The following is a 21404-nucleotide window of genomic DNA, read 5'->3' on the forward strand; positions in this document are numbered from 1 at the left end:
ACTTCATAAGGGGCAAAGCAGGTCATTAAGGCAAGACCAGGTGGAAAAAGAGGATATTTATTAAACCTTAGGCTGCGTTCAGACAGCAGGTCTTAATGTGCAATTCAGATTTTTTGGTGGAGTCAGATTTTTTTGTGTGCTCGTTCATATTACACATTAAATTCGACTTCTATCAGTTTTGAGTTTGAACTGAATGTGACCCTGAAGTGACCCACATGTGCAAAAGAGGTCTTGACGTAATACGTGACCACGCAGACACGCACTGTGTTTACAGAAGGAAAAATGGAGGGACACAGAATTATGACATTTATTGCATTTCAATGATGTAAAGGTCGGATAAATGCAACCTGGTTGTTCACACTGAAGTCACATTCCAAAATATCAGATACGTATTGGATTTAGGACCACATATAAAGTGTCCTGGGTCAGATTTGAAAAAATCGGATTAGTGCCGTTCAAACTGTCTTTAACACATCGGATACAGGTCACATATGGGCAAAAAAATCAGATTTGGACCACATTTGGCTGTAGTCGGGATGTAGCCTTAGAAGCACAAGTGTCTGGACCGTGCAGTCTTTCATAAATGGGTAAAAAAAAAAATTTAACAATTTAATTTTTTAAAATTTATTTTGAACATTTGAAAGGCAAAGTATATGTATAGTATATAACAGCAATAGCACAATGTCATCCATTCAGGGAGTGAGTCCTTTGGTTTTGCTGTGAATGAATTGAAGGTTCAGATGTAATTCTATTGTAAATGAATGCGGGTCATTTTGACCCAAATATGGAAGCTCAGGGTAGTAAAACAAAAACCACAATTACATAAAATCTACAGAAGGGAAGTTAAAAATTTAAATGTCATGATGTCAGTATGTTTTTAAGGAATACCTGGAATATGAAATAACTTTTCATTTCAATGATTTTGCAAGAAAACAGCCTCACTGGGTCAATTTTAACTTATGCGTCTACCTGAAAACCTCATAAATTCAACTGGGGATTGATTCAGATAGAACATGATGCTGACATACAGGGACATTGGTCTTATTTTTAATTTATTTCCATTTGTATATTAATAGAGAAGACATAAACGTAAACTGTGAAAGACCACATATGGAATTATGTAGTACACACAAAAGTGTTAAATAAACCTGGATATGTCTTATTTTTCTGCCACCTTTTGCATTAATGACAGCTTTGCTCACTCTTGTTCTCTCAGATTCATTCGGCTGCTTCTGTATGTGCAGTGGTGACAGGATTCCAGCTGTGAATCCTCTGGATCTTCTATTGACACATGACCTCAGTGGGACATTAATCAGACTCTGGACTGGGTCAAGTCTAGTCCGACTCCATGAGACATTCTGCCCCTGTGGGTAAAGTCTGGTGTTTACAGTTGGAATATGTAGTGATGTACACTATATGGACAAAAGTATGTGGACACATTGAATTCAGGTGTTTCTTTTCTAACAGGGGTCTGGGATACAAAACAATAATGACTAATGTCAGAATAGTTTTATATTATGGGATAAACATGATTGCATTGGTTAGTTTGGTTTAAATTGTTATCTTTTCTTCCAAAATGCCTCTGAGATGGTTTTGACTTAATTTCTCTCAACATGAATTTTTTTTTAAATCCATGACTGATTTTAAGTGTCCTACCTCTAAATTTCTAAATAATCTTATAAAATAATCATTTTCTACCACATCTTACCATCTACTTTGTTCACATCTCACTGAGGAAGAAAAATCTCCTATTAAACTTAAAGGAAATATCGATGTTTTTATCTCAAATCCTCATGAACAGGACATCTTACAGCTGTAGACATGATGGGTCCCAATATTTATGCCCATATAGTTTATAAACATCAATATTTCCTTAAAGTTTAATGGGAGATTTTTCTTTTTGTGTTTTGTATCCCAGAACCTTTGTTAGAAAATAAACACTTGAATTCAACGTGTAATTCAGCTAATAATTTTGTCCATATAGTGTATATATAATATTTCTTATATTTCACCATCGACTCCATTACTGTTTATTTCTGCAGTTAAATCCGGAAGGGGCAGAGCTTTAACTCTCAAAGTTGCAACTACAGTAAAGGGTTACCATGGCAACTTGGCATCTCCTTTTGCTGGTTTTGTTCACATAATTTATAAACATCAATAGGCAATGCAATGGTATTTATCCCGATATAAATCTATATTCTGACATTAGTCCTTATTGTTTTGTATCCCAGACCCCTGTTAGAAAAGAAACAACGTGTCCACATACTTTTGTCCACACAGTGTAAAAACCTAAAAAGCAGGCAGTCTTTTTTTCTACCATGCTATCTGACTGGTAACCAAAAGGATGTGTGAATAATCTTTAAAGACAGTATGGTTGATGGAGATGGCGTGCAGGGCGCTTGTATTTTTATTCACTTCATGGTCGACAGCAGAGGCGGACGTTTGGATTGTTTCATCTGTCTGTTCACGCGTGGGTTCTTTGTGTGCGTCTATTTTTGGTTTGTGTATTTTAAGCATCAGATAATGGTCCCTGAAGGAGTATTCTACTTCCACTAGAATGAAGTCTACGTTTTAGATGAATCATGGTAGTGTGCGTGAGTGAGTGTTGGACTGGAAGGAGTTCAGATGGAGGAAGTTCCAGTGACGGTGTGTTTAATGCACTGTGGATTCACTACACCCCCACCGCATTAGTACTGGTTCATTAACAGTAGCTCCATCTGGTGATTGAAACAGCCTGGTTGGTTACAATAAATTTTTTTTCCAATATATAATAATTTTGTAGTTTATTTATTGTTGGCGTTCAAGTGAAATCATTCTGTTATTTATTTATTTATTTTTTTCCACGGCCGATTTATCTATTGTGTAGATCTTTGTCTTTATGTTCATTCGCAATTTCTTCAAACATCTTCTCCAACTCCAACTACTGGGTGGACTTATTCCTTCGGACAATTTATCCAGACTTTATCTACAGTTTTGATAAACTTAGATTTTTGGAATTTTGAGAAATTATTAAAAATTTATTTATTTCGAACATTCAAAGAAACAAAATTAAAAAAACGGAGCAAATTAAGACAAAAACAAAATAACGTTTAAATGGACAGAATGTATCTTCAAGCACATACAAGTCTGAATATTGTATGGATCGAAAAGGAGTAGCAAGAAGTATGAACTTATTTAATCCAACCCCTCAGTGCTTTTACACCTTTATCACTAACTTAATGCAAGAATCAAACAATATTATTTTCCTAATTTTGGCATCTAACCACAACAAATACATAATGCAGTAACTGAATTATACACAACAAAATGTTCATGGCAGTACAGTCATACAAACAGACTCAACAATTCAACCATTTTCTTCAATAATTACAGCAGATTTATCAGTACATCATCCATAAACAAACAGACCTCATTGTCATTATTAAATACTGTACCTCTCAAGAATCAATTCTTTATATTTTTAAATATTAAAAATGTGCCTTACTTATTTGATGGTTTATAACATGTAAATGGTTAGAGATATCAATATAGTTACTATTGATCACTGATAGGAAGTCATATATGGACTTTATTTGGGTCACTAATGTTCTAGATTTGAACAATCCTTTCCGAAAAATACTAGTTGGATTAATTTTGAAGTTTTTATGTAGCTTCCTTTGGACAATGTCGACAAAGTTTGTTCACAGTTTTGAGAAATGTTGACTTTAGAATTTTTTTTTTTGGTCAAATTTTTTGAAATATTAAAAATGTACCTTTACTTATAATAGTCCATATTTTGGTGGTTTATAACATGTAAATGGTTACAGATATCAGTATAGATACTATTGAGCACTGATAGGAAGTCATATATGGACTTTGATTTGGGTCCATGACCTTTGACCTTGAGTGACTTGAAAGGGTCAAACTCAAGGTCACCAATGTCTAGATTTCCACAATTTTCTTCTCCAAAACTACTGGTTGGATTCATTTCAGATTTCTATGTTTATGCATTTGACAGACGCTTTTTTCCAAAGCGACTTACAAGGGAAAACCAATCAAATCACTCAATCAATCAAATTTTATTTATATAGTGCCAGATCACAACAAAAATTTATGTCATGACACTTTATATATAGAGTTGGTCAAAACCAGACTTGAAGCCAATTTGCAGAAACCCAACAGAATTTTTATGTGTTTTCCTTGGGACAGTGTCTTCAAAGTTGGTTCACAGTTTTGAGAAATTTTTTTTGAATTTTTTGACAAACTTTTTAAATATTACAAACTGCCAGAGCCAATGGTCCTATTTTTTATGATACAGTAGATGATATAATCACCACCACACACTGGGTTTAATCAGAAGTCATTGGATATTCTTTATTCAGTTGGTTTCATTATTGCATGCTTCTCTTGTCCGTGAAATACAACAAAACCACAACTGAGAACCAGGGTTTCAGGTTTTGAACCAATGAAATTTGGTCAGAATTAGGTCTGGAAATCGGAACTGGTCCAAGGTTGGTGGAAAAGGACAGACCTTCATTTTACTTCAGTTTCTAACAGTTTGCAGGACATTTTTCTGCTCAGTTTTATCATTTTAGCCATTTTTCTGCAATTTATTCCCCTTTTGCACTGACAGCATTGGCTCAACTCAACCACCTCCTTCTCCAAGGAAACGTAGAATCCTGCAGATCACAGAGTAGTCATGACAGGTGACACCAAACCATCAGCAAAATGAAATAAATATAAAAAAAATAAAATGCTGGAACATTTCTTTGTTGTTATAAACTGTCACCTTCTAAACATTTTTTCCCCCAGTTTCTAAACATGACATCATTACGCCATAGTAAACAGGATTACGCCCCCATAACATTCAACAAACATGCCCCTCCCCCTTCACAGCCAGCGTGAGGGTGATGATTGGTTGTTAATGAGGTCAGAGCTGATGATGGGACTGTGTCAGATCACGGTGATGTCAGTTTCCCTGAGGCCTGGACCCATTATACACCATTAGTCATAATCTTATCACAGTCGCACATAAAAGCTCAGACTGAAACACATCACAGTGCACCTCAGTCAAAACCGTATCTGGAAAACATGAGTGTCAAATATACGGCCCCCGGGCCAAAACCGACCCACCGAAGGTAAAATTATATGCAAAAATTATACTGAAGATATTAACAGTCAATGATATTAAAATCGTTTTAGTTCATAATATGATCTAAAGTGGATCAGACCAGTAAAGTACGATCATAATAACCTATAAATAATGACAACTCCAAATATTTCACTTTGTTTAATTGTAAAAAAGTAAAATTACACAAAAATAGTTACTTTTCCACAGTGTCCTTTCACAAAAAATGTGAATAAACTGAACAAATATGAACAACCTGAAATGTCCTCCGAGAAATAATTGCAATTTTATCAATATTCTGTCTGTCATTAAATGTTTTGTGTATTTGTAGATCCACTGTGATCTGTAAGTTGTAACGTACATGTGTAAATGATAAACTGAGGCAGAAAATTGTTAAAATTGCGGTTACTTTCCTTAATAAATGTCAGTTGTTTCATAGTTGTTAGGATAAGTATGTAGATGTAAACGTTTACATAATGCTTTTTTCACTCTAAAACGTAGAGAAAAGTTTGGAGTTGTCATTGTTTATAGATTAGTATGTTATTATTTTACAGGTCCGACCCACTTCAGATCATAGTGGGAGGATGTGGCCCCTGAACTGAAATGAATTTAACACCCACAAGGAAAATAAGACTTATCTCTGAAACCAAAACCCCCGACGAAGACTAAGTGACTCATTCACAACGAGAGGTGTTATTACAGCAGGAAACTGAAGACATGCATCAGAAAACATACAGACCTGTTCATTAATGATGTCTTCTTTGGTTAGTTTTAGTTTTACAGTCTGACAGCTCTGTACTTTTTTAAATTATACGTTTCCATGGCCCAAGTTTGTTTAACAAACATGTTTTATACAGGGTCCTAAAAAGTCTTAAAAGTCTTGGATTTTCTGCATTTAACATCTTAAAAAAGTCTTTAAAAGGTATTAAATTTAATATGGTAGGTCTTATGTTGTCATAATCTTGTTGGCTGTATTGTGTTTAAATGTGTTAAATGTCCAAAGTACAAAGAAAGTAGTCGACTCAGTTCCACCCGTTACAACTCAACAATTTATAGCAAAATTAGGAACTAATTATTGCTAACTTTGCAGCCACCAGTGGGAATAGTCATAGTTTATTTTCAGTCATGCTTTTCAAAACAGCAGAAAAAGAGAGAAATAATACAGTTTGACTGAAAATGGCTCAAGCAGGAGCAATAACAGAAGCAGATGCAGTTTTTTTTTTAATGACAGCCATAACTGTCAAATATAGATGCATATGGTGCTTTTTTTGAACATAATAAAGGAAGTCCATTGCTTCAGTTTTAAATTAGCACTATTCTACAGTTGAATCCCTTTAAAACAAATACATTTTCTTTTAACTTCTGTTTTACCTTTTTGTAACATAAATGTGCATCCATCTCTCAACTCGTATTTACTTTCAGACACTGTAAAAAACTTTTGTCTGGTAGTGGTCTGTTTTTTGCTTTAAACATGATTTACATTGTTCTATAATAAACCAAGTCTCTGAACTTCAAAATCAAGGCGTTGGAGTAAATCAATACATTTTGCCTAAATTCTAGGTGTCACAAATTTTTGCCAGTATGGCTGTGAAATAGGCATGAAATTCTAGTCTAAGTAGTTTTCGAAAGGTCTTAAAAAGTCTTAAATTTAACTTGTAGAAACCAGTAGGAACCCTGTTTATATAGATTCTTGTCATTTTTGCTGTACACATCAACTGCATAAAACACACTCTGACTGTGTTGACAATCACTGATTTTAAACCAAAGCAAAGATTTAATGTTTCAGTCCGTCGACGCCGCAGACGTCAGACGACTCAGAGGCTTTAAGATGAGGAAGTGGAAGCTCATAGTCAGAGCGAAGGACGACGAGGGCGAACAGGAAACAACAGCTCGTTAACTGACTCCATCTAAGAGATAACACAACAGAGATGAGTCTGTTCGTCCTCCATTATCTTCCACTTTCTCGCTCCAGTGTCCACGTCAGTCAGGATTATCCTGTGATCTGCTTCTCCTCTCAGACTCCTACAGCTGCTGTTCCAAAAAAAAAGAGTAATTTGACATGTTTTATGTCTAAACTGACACGTTAGAATTCATTTAGCCCAAACTAAAAACCATATGCAGATTATTTCATCTCAAAACTCAAAGTTGTTCAATTTATTATCCCTGTATAATGTGAATTATGTGCAATAAGTTGAGCAATAATCCTCTGTTCTTGGAATAACAATGTAATATTTTTAAAATATTTATCAAACATAGATGCACTATTTTTATAGACTCGTTCACAGATATATATACTGGTAATGTTATTAATATTGTGTCTGTTCATATTTTATGACTTATTATTTGGTTCTACTTTAGTTATATTCTTATTTTACTTTTTGTAAAATTTTATATTCTATTTTCTTATTTTACTTTACTTTTTAGATTTTTTGTAATTTTATATTCGCTCTATTGCTATATTCTGATATGTTGGTTTTTTATTCATGTAGTTACACCGACAGTAGTAGCGCGCACGCACGCACACACACACACACACACACACACACACACACAATGACAATAAAGTCTGTTCTACTATATCATGTTCTATTCTGTTTTGTTCTATTTTTTCTGTTAAATTCTGTTCCATTCTTTTCTGTTGTGTTCTATTCTATTCGGTTCTGTTCTATTTTATTCTACTCCATTCTATTTAATTTTTTTTTCTATTCTATTCTATTCTATTCTATTCTATTCTATTCTATTCTATTTTGTGAAAATACTCTTCTCTCTTCAATTGACTAGTTCTGTTCCTGCAAGATTCTTGGTTTCTGAGTTTGTTGTTTTCCCATTGAAGTGTTGTGATTTCCTGCTTCATCTCAGTCTTATTATTTTATTATTGGACTCAGGACATCTGAGGTTTTCCTTTAACTCCGTGTGCTTCATCATCCGTCCTCACCTTCGTCATATTCAGGGTTCTATTCCATCTATTCCACTGTGAGCTGCTGTTGTGGTTTTGCTTCTTCTCATTAAGTCCATAAAGGTTAAACTTCACAACAACAGCTCCCCCCTGAGGCCACTGACGGAAACTGCACATGTCAGAGACTGAGCCTTCAGATAAACCTAGAGAAGAAGAAGAAAAGGGGACCAGTGATTCATGTTTTTGTGTTTTGGTTTTTTTGTGTGTGTGTCAGTTCAGTTTGTGCAGAGGCTAAATGTGTGTTGTTCTTTTTCTTTCTTTCCTCCTCCACCGCTGTACTCCAGGACTTTTCTGATTTGGTTTTGTCTCTTAATATTTATAACTAAGTCGTCTTTACCAGTAGAAGTAAAACAGTAATGGGCTTCAAGTGCAACACAAACATACAACATAGAAACTGATTAAAAATCTAATAATAATAATATAATAATAATTTAATGATGCTGTCTCTGCCTCATGCACAGTGATTCTCTAATACAAGGGTGTCCAACATATGGTCCGTGGCCCAAAACCAGCCCGCCAAAGGTTCCAATCCAACTCCTGGGATGAATCTGTGAAATGCAAAAATTACATTAAAGATATCAACAATCATTGTAGTTCAGGTTCCACATACAGACCAATATGATCTAAAGTGGATCAGACCAGTAAAATACTATTAGAATAAACTATAAATAATGACAACTCCAAATATTTAAATTTGTTTTAATGTAAAATTACATGCAAATGTTTGCATTTCCGCAGTATCCTTTCACAGAAAATGTGAATAAACTGAACAAATATGAACAACCTGAAATGTCTTCAGAGAAATATGTGTAATTGTACCAATATTCTGCCTGTTATTAAATGTTTTTTGTATTTGTAGATCCACTGTGATCTATAAATTGTAATTAACATGTGTAAATGATAAACAGAGGCAGAATATTGTTAAAAATGCACTTAATTTTCTTCAGAAATTTCAGCTTGTTCATGTTGTTCACATTTTTTAAAGGATTGTTTGTAGCTATAAACATTTTCATAATGTAATTTTACTTTTTTTCAGTCTAAAACATAAAGAAATGTTTGAAGTTTTCATTATTTATAGGTTAATTTGTTATTATTTTACTGGTCTGACCCACTTGAGACCATATTGGGCTGACTGTGGGACCTGAACTAAAATGAATCAGTCTTCCCCTCATGGCATTCAGACACACAGTGTAGTCACATTAACCTGAACCGTTTAATGTCATTTTTCCGTCATGTTTCTTTCCGTTCATCAGTGACGGCGCTGAAACCTCCACATGACAAATCCTGTGACAAACCTGGAGCTAGAGGCGAACTGGGCTCTGAGCGTTTGAGTGCATGTGAATGTTCTGCTTATGTAAGGCTTCCTGCATCTTTTATGTCAGAGAGGCTGTTTCTGTGTCAGTGAAGATCTGATGCACATATACTGACTGTATATTTAGTCCACATGGAGGTTCCTGCATTCACTGACACTTAATGGAGGTGGTCAGGATGTTTGTGCGTACATTTGTGTTCTGTTATTGGATTATGAGCAGGTTCTAGGTCTGTTTGAAGTTTGTGTGTTCTCCTCATGTTGAATGAGTTTGTTCTGGAGACTGGTAAAAAAAAAAAAAAAAGTATGCTAGGTTTATTCTCCTGTTAGTGCCCTGGACCGAATTATGAATATTATTACGTGACCTATCTTAAAAGACCCAGAGCTACTTTTGTGGTAGTTCCCAAATTTTTCTTTCTTTTTAACATTTTTAAAGGAGTCATATTTATCTAAACCCACTTTTCTTAATCTTTGGTTCATTTATTTGTGTATTTGGACCCTAATAGTTCAAAAAGTGCTGCAAAGCTATCTTTATATACATTCTGGTAAAAATTGAGTGGATTTCTACAACCGTTTCAGTTCCTGCTTAATTGGTTACGTTTTATAACTAGTTACGTCACAACATTTGCACATATAAGGTCCAGACTTCCGACGAACAGTTCTCAGAATACGACATAATTGTTTGTCAGCAGCAGCGGTTGTAGTAAAAACTGAAAATACGTCCAAACTTGGAGCTGATTACCTAAAATGTTCAGTTGTTGGTTGAACAGGACAGAGGAGCACAGTCAACAGCCTGGAGGGGGCGGGGCCTGAAGTGGCTCATGTGCATTTAAAGGGCCAGCGCTCCAAACCACCTTTCTGGTGTCATTACTCAGAAACAGGGTTGAAGATGGACCTGTGGAGTTGAATGAATGAAGAATTCAGACCCAAGCAGAGCATTTACAGTTTATGGAGACCACAGGGAAATGTTTGAAAATGCATAATTCCATTTTTTTTTTAAAAAAAAGGCAAAATATCACTCCTTTAAGTGATTTATCACCATTTATTGCAATATTATCTTCTTTATTTTGTGTTTTGCTTTGTTAAAATCATGGATTTTCCTATATTTAATTTACTGATCATGTAAATGTTCATCAAAGCTCAGATTAAAGTTGAGGATTATTATATCAAAAACAGAGAAAACTGAAGAAAAAGTGACTTTTTCAGCAAAGATATCAATAACTGAACATAAACCCAGTGTGTCCGTCCACTGTCATTGATCCAGCTCCATGGGTGAATCAATGTTGTAGAAGATGATGGTGTTTCCATGGTAACTACAGGGCCTCTTTTTTGTAATTTTTTCATCATTCTTATTCATTTAATTTATTATTTGATTTGATTTTGTCATTTTGTTACTCATTTTGTTTATTTTTCAGCATTTTACTTCACTCATCTCTTCTGCTCTCAATGGGCAAACAAAGAAACAAAGCTAACATCACTACCTCATTTTAACTTCATCATATAGTGTATCCACTGTATTTGTAGTTTAATTCAGTCTCAGGTGTCATCTCCTAAAACTCTATAAATGTTTGAGTGAATCATCACCACCTCAGGGCTGTTTTTGTAAAGATGCTGCTGGTTTTGTAGAGTACCTGTAGGCATGTCTGGAATGTGCTTCTCCCATCTCGGTTTAATGCTTCTCTTTTTTTTTTTGTCGTTGCTGTTTGTCGTCTGCAGTTTTCCTTCGAAGCCACAAGAGTCTGGAGTCGGTGGATCCTCAGTTCACCATGAGGAGGAAGATGGAGCAGCTCCGAGAGGAACTGGAGCTGATGGAGCAGCTGCGAGATGTGAGAAAACACTCATAAACATCCCATAATAGACCTTTTTTTATATAGAATCACATTGAAAGACCGACAGTTACCTCTACATCCAGGAAACAGACAAGACACTTAAACATGTAAACAAAAAAAAGTAAGTGTATAGCATAACTTAACATCCCCCACTGCATTATGGGAGCTGTTGTTCGAAAACTAAGTGTGATTATTCCTTTAACCCGTAGATGCAGAAGTGGGTCGAAAATGACCCGGTGAGGTTGTTTTGTTGTAATATCTTTGTAATTAAATGTTATTATGTCACATTCCAGGTATTCCCCAAAAACATGTTAGAGACATTATGCCATTTAAATTTTTTACTTCTCTTTCATAAATTTTATGAAATTGTAATTTTTTGTATTACTACCACAAGCTTCCATAGGTGGGTCAAAATGAGTCATATTCATTTACAGTAGAATTACATCTGAACCTTTGATTCGTTTACAGCAAAACCAAAGGACTCACTCACTAAATGGATGTTGACATTGTTGTATTGTTGTTATAAACTATATATTATATATACTTCACAAATTTTCAAAATATATAAAAACAAATTAAATTGTTAAAAATGTTTTAAAAATGGAAAAAAAAAACAAACATTTCAAACATGAAATCATAGTTTTTTGGACCAAAATATAATACAAATGATTATTTTTAACATGAGAAAATGACAAAAGTGACATAAAAACACACTGATTTTAACCTGGGTCATTTTGACCCATTTATGGAAGAGTGGAGCGTCCAGACACTGGTGCATTAAAGGGTTAATTAAGTTAGTTTCACTGTTAGTTCAAGGCTTTTTTGTAAAACAGGTCAAATATTAAATAAAAACTTAAAAAGACATGACACCCTTTGACAAACATGTATTGACCCAGGATACACCACTGTATTTGAACAATGTTTGAGAATTTTCATTCAAAAATTCTGTTCATGTACTTCGTGTGAAAAGTCATGGAAATGATATCATCTGTCCTTTAAAATGTAGTTAAAACCTCTACGCCAAATGCACAGACGTGTGTCTTTATGGGTTTCCTGTTCTGTCTGCGTTCTCAGAGCATTGAAAGCAGACTGAAGGTGGTTCTTCCTGAAGACCTGGGCTCGTCTCTGATGGACGGCGTCGTACTCTGCCATCTGGCGAACCACATCCGCCCACGCTCCGTCGCCAGCATCCACGTCCCCTCACCTGCAGTGGTACGTACGCCTTCACTGTCCAGCATCACACACTGAAAACAAACCACAACCCACACCACACACTACAGGTTCACTCCGATGGAGTTTGATGAAGCCTTTTCTCTGCAGTGGAAACTGATGGAACTGACCTTAAAAGCTCAGTGACTTAACGCTGACAAAAGCCTGCTTTACAGTCGTATTCACTGAAGTTAAACTTGGTCCAGCTGTTCTTCACTGTGCACTCATTTTATTATAATACTATTATTTATCTTTGTGAGCTACATAATATGGACAAAAGTAAGTGGACACGTTGAATTCAGGTTTCTCTTTTCTAACAGGGGGTCTGGGATACAAAACAATAATGACTGATGTCAGAATATAGTTTATTTTTACAAACACTTATTAATGTTTCTAAACTATATGGACAAAAGTATTGGGTCATATCATGTCTACAGTTGTAAGATGTCCTGTTTATGATTATTTGAGATAAAAACATCAATATTTCCTTTATGTTTAATGGGAGCTTTTTCTTCCTCAGTGAGATGCAAAGAAAGTAGATGGTTAGTTGTGGTAGAAAATTATGATTTAGAGTCAGAGCATGAAAAATATTTTAGAAATTTAAAGGCAGAAGATATATAATCATAGCCATGATCATTATGATATTTCTCATAATATAGTTTTATATTGGGGTGAATATCATTGCATTGGTTAGTTTGGTTTAAATTGTTATCTTTGCTTCTTAAATTCAGAGATGGTTTTGACTGATTTTTGCATTTTTAATTTTCTAAAATCTTCCATTAAACTTTAAGGAAATATTGATGTTATAAACTATATGGACAAAAACATTGGGACACATCATGGCTACAGTTGTAAACTGATTTGAATTGTAAACTGATTTGAGATAGAAACAGCGGCATTTCTTTAAAGCTGCACATGACTTTCGCCACAAATTTTGGAAATGTAAATATTTTCATAATTTAATGTTATTATTTGCACTAAAAACAAAGAGAAAAATGTGTAGTCGTCATTATTTATATGTTATTATTTTACTGGTCCAGTCCACTTCAGATCATATTTGAGCTGAATGTGGAACCTGAACTAAAATGACTTTGACAGCCCTGATGTATTGGAATTATTTTGTGCATAACTTTTGATTTGTGTGTGTTTTTTTCTTCTCCAGCCCAAACTCAGCATGGCCAAGTGTCGGAGAAATGTGGAGAACTTCCTGGACGCCTGCCGGAAGATCGGTGTTCCGGAGGTAAGACATGCCCCCTCCTCACTAACCCCGTCCCCTCCCGATACTGCTCTGAGGATAGTAATGGTTGCTTTTCTGAGCTGGGGGTCTTCTCTGTTTGTTTATTTTAATCCAAAAGCAGATTTTATTCACATACTTAAGACTTTCTCCTTCTATGAAACTGATTTAAGGTTAAATCTTTGATAGTATTGGGGAGTTTTTTGTGCAGATTTCCACCTTTAACTGTCGAATGCATCATCATTCAATCCAAACAGCCTGGTCTGAAGTCATTTTAATGGATTAAATGCACATTCACCCACTTTAGATACTCGATTAGATGACAGTAACCTGAAAACTCCCCCAACTCACTAGAGCAACTCCTCACTTCCTGCAACCCAGGTCCATAATGGAAATACCGGAGGAACTGTGACTGTGTCCTGCAGAAAAAAATGAACAAGCTTTTATTCACTGCATCTCTGATTTTTAGGAGACAGGAACTGAAAATACCAGTTTGGGTGTTTTTTGCAGGACACAGTGCAGTGAAGCAGATCTGGGGTTAACGCTGATGGCTTCACGTTTGTTTTTTAGCAGCAAATTCTGGCTTTTTTAATCATGGTTCTGGCATCACAGTGTGTTTGAAACCTTCATTATATAACTATGTGTGTTTTTACGTCATTGATCTCCAAAATGAAATGGTAAATCCGAGACTGAAATAATCCAAATCATAAAAATCAGGGGTGTCAAACATGCGGCCCATGGACCAAAACCAGCCCGCTGAAGGTTCCAGTTCAGCCCGAGAAATTAATTCACGAAAAGCAAAAATTACTCTGAAGATATTAACAGTCAGTGGTTGAACACACAGACCAATGTGATCTCAAGTAAAATAACATAAAAACCTATAAATAATGACAACTACACATTTTCTTCTTGGTTTAATGTGAAAAAATAACACAACACTTTGAACATTTTTACATTTAATAACTGTCCTTTAACAATAAAATGTGAATAATCTGAACAAATATGAACAACCTGAAATGTCTAATGGAAATAAGTACAATTTTACCAATATTCTGCCTGTTACTGAAAGTTTGTGTAACATTGTGTTTAATGCACATGTTTAAATGATAAGTTGAGACATAATATTGTTAAAATTGCACTTATTTTTCTTAAGAAATGTAAGTTTTTCAGGTTATTCACATTTTTTTTATTTCAGTAGTTGAAAAATAAGGGTTTTTTTGCACTAAAATGAAGAGAAAATTTTGGATTTGTCATTATTTATAGGTTATAATGTTATTATTTTACTGGTCTGGCCCACTTAAGATTAAATCAAGCTGAATGTGGATGCACTGTGATCTGTAAGGTGTATTAATAATAAGCTGAGATGCAAATTTGTAGAAATTGTTCTTATTTTAGTTCCAAACTCCAAAATGTGAACAATATTCTGCCTGTTACCAAATGTTTGCGTAACTGTGTGTAATTCACATGTATAAATGATAAGTTGAGGCATAATATTGTTAGTATTGCGCTTATTTTTCTCACAAAATTAGATTTTTTTTTCATGATAGTTTGTAAATGTAAATATTGTCATAATTTAATAAGTTTTTTTTGTACTAAAACAAAGAGAAAGACTTGTAGTTGTCATTATTTATATGTTATAATTTTTTTTGGTCTGCTTGAGATCATATTGGGCTGAATGTGGAACCTGAAAGAAAATATGTCACATTCTTGCTAAAAATCGACTCCTGAATTCTGCTGCTAAAAATGCGTCCGTTTGTTCTAAATGCGATGCTGTGAACCTTTCGTGGCGTTCCCCAGAGCTGCTTTAACTCCCCTCCGTGGTTGTTTTTTTGTTTTTTATGCTGATTCACCACTGCTGCCATCGCTCCCTGTGGCTTCCAGCTTCTTCCATCATGATAAGAGTCGATCATATTAAAGGCTTCAGTCTGAATGTTTTCCTGTTGAAGTTCAGTCTGTGTGTGTGACTGGGTTTTTCAGTACGATGTGAATCCACCACGAGGCTGAAATATTGAATCCAGCTGCTATTGGATGGATTTGTTCAGTCCTTGGTTTTGAGGCTGAATATCTGCCAATGAAGTGTGTTCTTTGTGGTCAGTGTGAAGCTGTTTACACACCAGGGGAGGTTTTTCTGTGGAATTCATTTACATGTGATTATTATCTTTTGAAACGTTCATTAATGCCATATGTGCTTTAACAATATTACTGAAAAGTAAGAGTTTATTTTTCCAGAACATGGTTGATTATTCTAGTCAGGTTGTGAAAAATCTCAAAAAAAAAAAAAAAAAAAAAAAAAAAAAAACACATTTTTTTGTGAAAATCCTGTATTTTGAGATAAAAAAAAAATAGATTGTAGATTTTTCTCTTTATCTTGACAAAATGATTGTAAATCCACAGTTTAAAGCTGATGCCTGAATAATTTCTTCATTCTAAAGAATGTCTCACCCTTAAGATGACAAAGCAAAAGTGTAAACTTGTCAAATTTAGATGAGGACACTGAAATAAAATGATCAAACACATGGACCTGAAGGTTTTCCTTTAGTTGGTGGAGCTGACGTGGCTTAATGTTGTTATTTTATGACATACAATTATGCATTTTGCACAGTTCTAGATATTATTACAATCCTTAGCTTTTTTTTACATTAATAGTTTTAATATGATAATTACAAAATAGACATAAATAAGTGTGCAAAAATTGTTGTGTTATTAAAATCATGTGGTTATAATGTGGAATTTAAATGAAAAAAAGACTGGTTTTCATACAATAATCAACTTACAAAGCCTTTTTTTGTTCACATCACAGCTTCAGCAGTTTTTAAATGATTAAAAATAAGTATATTTAGTAAGTATATTATAGATAATTGCTTAAAATAATAACTTGGTACTTTACAACAATAATGTTGGACCTGCTGAACCACAGTTTTATATGAAAAATGATCAAACAGTGACATGATGGATGTGTGAAACAGCACTGACAAACAGTCTGACTCTGAGGATAATGAGGAGTTAATGTCTGATCCAGTTTGTCCGGTATGTTTTTATATGTGGACATGGACAGACACAGAGGAACAGAAGACTCACGTGTTTTACATAATATAGAACCCAATGTTATTTCTGTAAAATGAACTGACACAGATCTGTTCTGACCTTTATTTAGTGACAATATTCACTCATAGAAATATTGGTGGGTGAGTTTTTTGAGCCCCTGGTGTGTAAAGACCTGCAAATGTTAGCATGACAAATGTCAGTGTGAACATGGTAAACATCTACATGTTAGCACTGGCATTCAGACCATGTTAGCATGCTAATGTTAGCATTTAGCTGTTAGCATGGCTGTAAATACACACTTCTGTGACTGTGGTGGTCCAGGTCCAGGCCTGTGTTCCCTTTTTTTGTGGAGGTTTTAATCTTGACATCCTGAGTTGGATCATAACCTTATTCTATTTCCCATCTGAGTTCAGTATTCCTGAATGAGGCAGAACTAGAAATCTCACCTGTCAGTAATATTTTCAGTATTTTCTTCACACAGTTGCCATCAAATGAGAACTTTAGGGACTAAAAAACATCCTTGGTGTTTGATACAAATAGAATTCACACAGTTTCACAAAAATATGTACTTTCAGTTGGTTTAATACTGTTGACGCCTTATGTTTATGTTTTTTGTCATGTATTACTGTGAGTATATTTTCTGTAAAACCTCGTCGTAAACCAGGGAAACCTGATGTTTCTTTCCATTCTGCTGTTCGATGTGTGACTCTTTCTCTGAACTGACTGCTTCTAACTTTAAGCTGCTCGCTGACCGCCGACGCTTCTGCTAGCTAACGCGCTAACAGCTCGTGCGGGCTAACGCTCCCGCTGCACTGCTGCTGGCTGACTGCACCGGCTCTTTTCCCATCAGCCCTTTCATGCTCCTCATGTCGGCGTGCTTACTGGGTAAAAGACGAGACGGAGAGAGAGAGGCTGCTGCGTTTTGTCTCTCCGTCCTCTCAGTAAGCATCCCTGCTTGTTGCCATGGTAACCCCCGCCTGCTCCGCCTTTCACTGCACACCTCACTATTCTTTTTCTGTGACCTTTGACCTCTTGTGCTCATTGGTTAACCTCCTGCCTTTTCTTTCTTTCTTTCTTTCTTTTTTTTTTTTGTTTTACTTTTCGGCTTTCTGGATTGAACCACCTCCTCCTCATTCTCTTCCCTTGGGTTCCTTCGGTTCTTTTCCTCCTCATCATCTTCATTTTTGCACATAATTTGTTTCGTCTTCACGTTCTCCTCACCATCATTTTCCTCTTATTTCCTTTTCACCTCCTTTCTTTTTATATTCACACCTTTTTCCTCATCATTTCTACAACTACTTCATCCTTTTCCACTTCCGCTCCTCTTCCATTTATTTTCTTTCCGTCCTCGTTCCCGCCTCCCTTTCCTCCGCCTCCTTTTGCCCCGCCCCCTCCTCCTTTTCCCCTGTTCCAGTCTTCTCTCTGTTCGCCCTATGACATCCTCCAGTGCCGCCTGCAGCCAGTTCGCACCGCTGTTCGGGCACTGGTTGCCTTGGATACAACCTCTCCGGACAGCAAACAGGAAGTCGCGATCCCAACCCCGAGCCCCGCCTCCTGCGAGATTCCCTCTTTGGTTTCTGTCACCACTCAAACCCCGCCTCCGGCCTGGCAAATGTGGGACCTTATTGGCTCGAGCCTGGTTCACATCCTCTGTCTAGTCCTGCTGTTCGTGGCCTATAGTTGGAGCGAGCTGACGTAACTCTAGCAACAGCTCTCTGTCAATCATCTGCAAGCCCCTCCCTCTCTTTTCTCCTCTTCCTTTGTTAACCAGTGTTTACATCAACAGATAAGATCATAGTAATATTAAAGATTGTGACTTAAAACCAGGCCGGCAACAAGCTGGCTACAGTAGTCGTACATATATATATATATATATATATATATATATATTTTAAGTTATTTGTGTAGAATCAGTAAAATTTATATTATCTCTAAAGGGGAGGAGCTTGTCTGCTCTTCGTCTTATTGGATGCCTCCTCACTTTCGACTGTTGTTTGGTTTTATCTTCTAGTTGTTGGTTTCAGCTCAAAGACTTGCATCTATGCAATAAAGTACAAGTGGAACTAACGGAGACAGGAAGTGTGCAGCGTTAGCTTAGTTTAGTGGTTTTCTCATGTGTGAATGGCGCCGTGTTGCAGGACCAGGTTTGCTGGTTTATCCGATGAAATAGAGCATCATGGGAAGGAAAAGTCTTGTCCACTGATGAGTTTAACCCATAAAGACCCAGTGCTACTTTTCTGGCAGTTTCCAAATGTTATTTTCTCTATATTTAACCTTTCTGAGGTGATGTGTCACCATTTATTGTAATATTATCCTTTGTGTTTTGCTTTTTTCATGTAGATGTTCACAAGAGCTCAGATTAAAGTTTAGGGTTATTATATCAGAAACAGAAAACTGAAGAAAAAGTGACTCTTACAGCAAAATATTATTACGCGAACATAAACCCAGTGTGTCCATCCACTGTCATTGATCCAGCTCCATGGGTTTTACTGGTGAATCAATGTTGGAGAAGATGCAGTGTTTCCATGGTAACTACAGAGCCTCTGAACGTCCAAATGGGTCATATCTGATCACCATTAAAAGATGAAAAAAACTGTATTTTACACCAATTATTTACATGTATTGATAGGATTAATGGAGCAACAGATATTAAACAGTTTACATCAGTAGATGGTTTTGGTTAGCAGTGGATGTTTGGGTCTTTATGGGTTAAAATAATACTTACTTTTGGCACATTGTGCTGATAGAAAAAACAAACTTGGATGTTAGTGGCATTACTTTTTAATCCCCCTACCCATTTCTCATAAGTGATGATATTGATGGTGATCCAAATTTGACTTTTGCTGCTTCTCCATTGATGGAAACGGTTCGACTGGCCTGGACTGAACTGGACTGGGCTCCAGCTCTTTTCATCTGCAGTTGTAGCAGCAGGGTCGTAAAAGTCTTGAAAGTCTTGAATTTACAAATCTACATTAAATACTGAAAAAAAAGTCTTTAAAAGATATTAAATTTCATATGGTAGGTCTTCAGCTATGTCGCCATAAACTTGTTGGCTGTATTATGTTTAAATATGTCTGTTAAATGTCCAAACTGTAAAGAAAGTAATGTTAGTTGACTCAGTTCAACCTGTTCCAACCCGACAATTTATATTGAAATTAGGAACCAATTGTCGCTAACTTTGCGGCTCCCAAGGAGAAATGTTCACAGAAATTAAAAGTAAACATGAGGAAGTACAAATTTAATGAGGCTTACGCTGTCAGGGGCTGACAGCAAGGGTATATCCCCAGAATCCCACCAATCCTCTGCTATACATAAATCTATCCACAATAATTGGCAGACAATCAATATGAACTCAATTTGAGCTACATTGGCCTGATAGTGGCAGAATAATGGTCAGAGAACCAGTTTTTCCCACAAAAACTCCACCTAGTGAATGAAAAAGACCCCCTATGAACTGTGGACATTTGTAAGACGATGAACATGAACCAAACTGTATCTCTATCAGCCTATTATTGCTTCATTTAGGTCCAAAATACTAATGTTCAACTCAAGCGCCCCCATGTGGATGACTTATAATACTCATAGAGAAGCTGAAATCTATAGGGCTTTTCCACTAGGGGTCCACTATATTGGTTATGAAGGAGAAGAAATCCAACCAAATCTGTCCTAGTTATCGCCAAAACACCAAGGAGATCATCCAGCGTTGAGGGTAAAACCATTATATCCCCAAAACTCAATTTCGGGGATATAATAACGCCTGGTTAGAGAAAAGATCATTCTCCACCTGATTGACATGAGTTTTCCTAAATTCTGAGAGTCACAAATTTTTGCCTGTATGGCTGTGAAATGGGCATTAAATTCTGTTATAAGTCGTCTTAAAAAGGTCTTAAATTTTACCTGTAGAAATCTGTCGGAACCCTGAGTAGCTCATCACCACCTGTTTGACATAATGTAAACCTACTGTGACACCGTCCAACGTGTGACTACGGCTTCGAACAACACAACAACAGAGAAAGAGGAAACTTAGAACTGTTATTATTTTCAGATTTTACGGTTTAGGCTCACATTTCGGATGGCGTGGCATGTGGTGGCCTCGGCCTTTTGCACAGTGCTAAGTATCTTATATCAAATCCTAAATAGTCACAGAAATTTTCTTTTTCTTCAACTGACCATCAAAATATCACAGTTCTAAACCAAACTGATGGGTTTCCTACAACGTGGCTGATGTCGGCACCAGATATTTACAGATAAGAAGAACGTATGGATGAGTTTTCATAGTTTTTAAGTGTCCGTTGTGAGTTTTAAGTGCACTAACTAAAGTGCTTATAATCAAGAAAGAGAAGCAATAAAATGTATTTTTCGGCCAATGTGCACCAAATTCAGTCGCCACTTTCTTACCCTCCATTTGTTTCTATTCCACAGATATAAGTATTAAACATGTGGGTACAAATATGTCTGATATGATGCCCCCAAAAAGTCTTTTAATCAAAGGTATTACACTTTCTCTTTGGATCCTTAAAAAGTCTTTATTTTAGTTTTGGTTTGCAGAGACTTTAACCCTCCGGTGTCTCTGCACACAAGTCTGTAAATGTCATATTTTTCATACAGTTTGTTTTAAAAAAATTTTTGTATTTCATCAACTTGAGCCATAAACAAAAATACCAAATACTCAACAACTCATATTTTCAACCCTTTAAATGCCATGTTTGTATGGT

The 21404-nt window shown here is 35.8% G+C and overlaps 1 protein-coding gene across 1 annotated transcript in view; it reads left to right on the forward strand.

The window, feature by feature from the left end:
* The window catches only part of LOC115412918 (leucine-rich repeat and calponin homology domain-containing protein 1-like), a 115390-nt gene that overhangs the window by 88420 nt on the left and 5566 nt on the right, over window positions 1-21404 (forward strand). The window contains 3 exon segments of the mRNA XM_030125598.1: window positions 11089-11198; window positions 12276-12413; window positions 13573-13650. Of these exon segments, the coding sequence (XP_029981458.1) occupies window positions 11089-11198; window positions 12276-12413; window positions 13573-13650 (326 nt within the window).

The sequence above is a fragment of the Sphaeramia orbicularis genome, chromosome 21, assembly GCF_902148855.1.
Source record: "Sphaeramia orbicularis chromosome 21, fSphaOr1.1, whole genome shotgun sequence".
NCBI classification, from domain to species: domain Eukaryota; kingdom Metazoa; phylum Chordata; class Actinopteri; order Kurtiformes; family Apogonidae; genus Sphaeramia; species Sphaeramia orbicularis.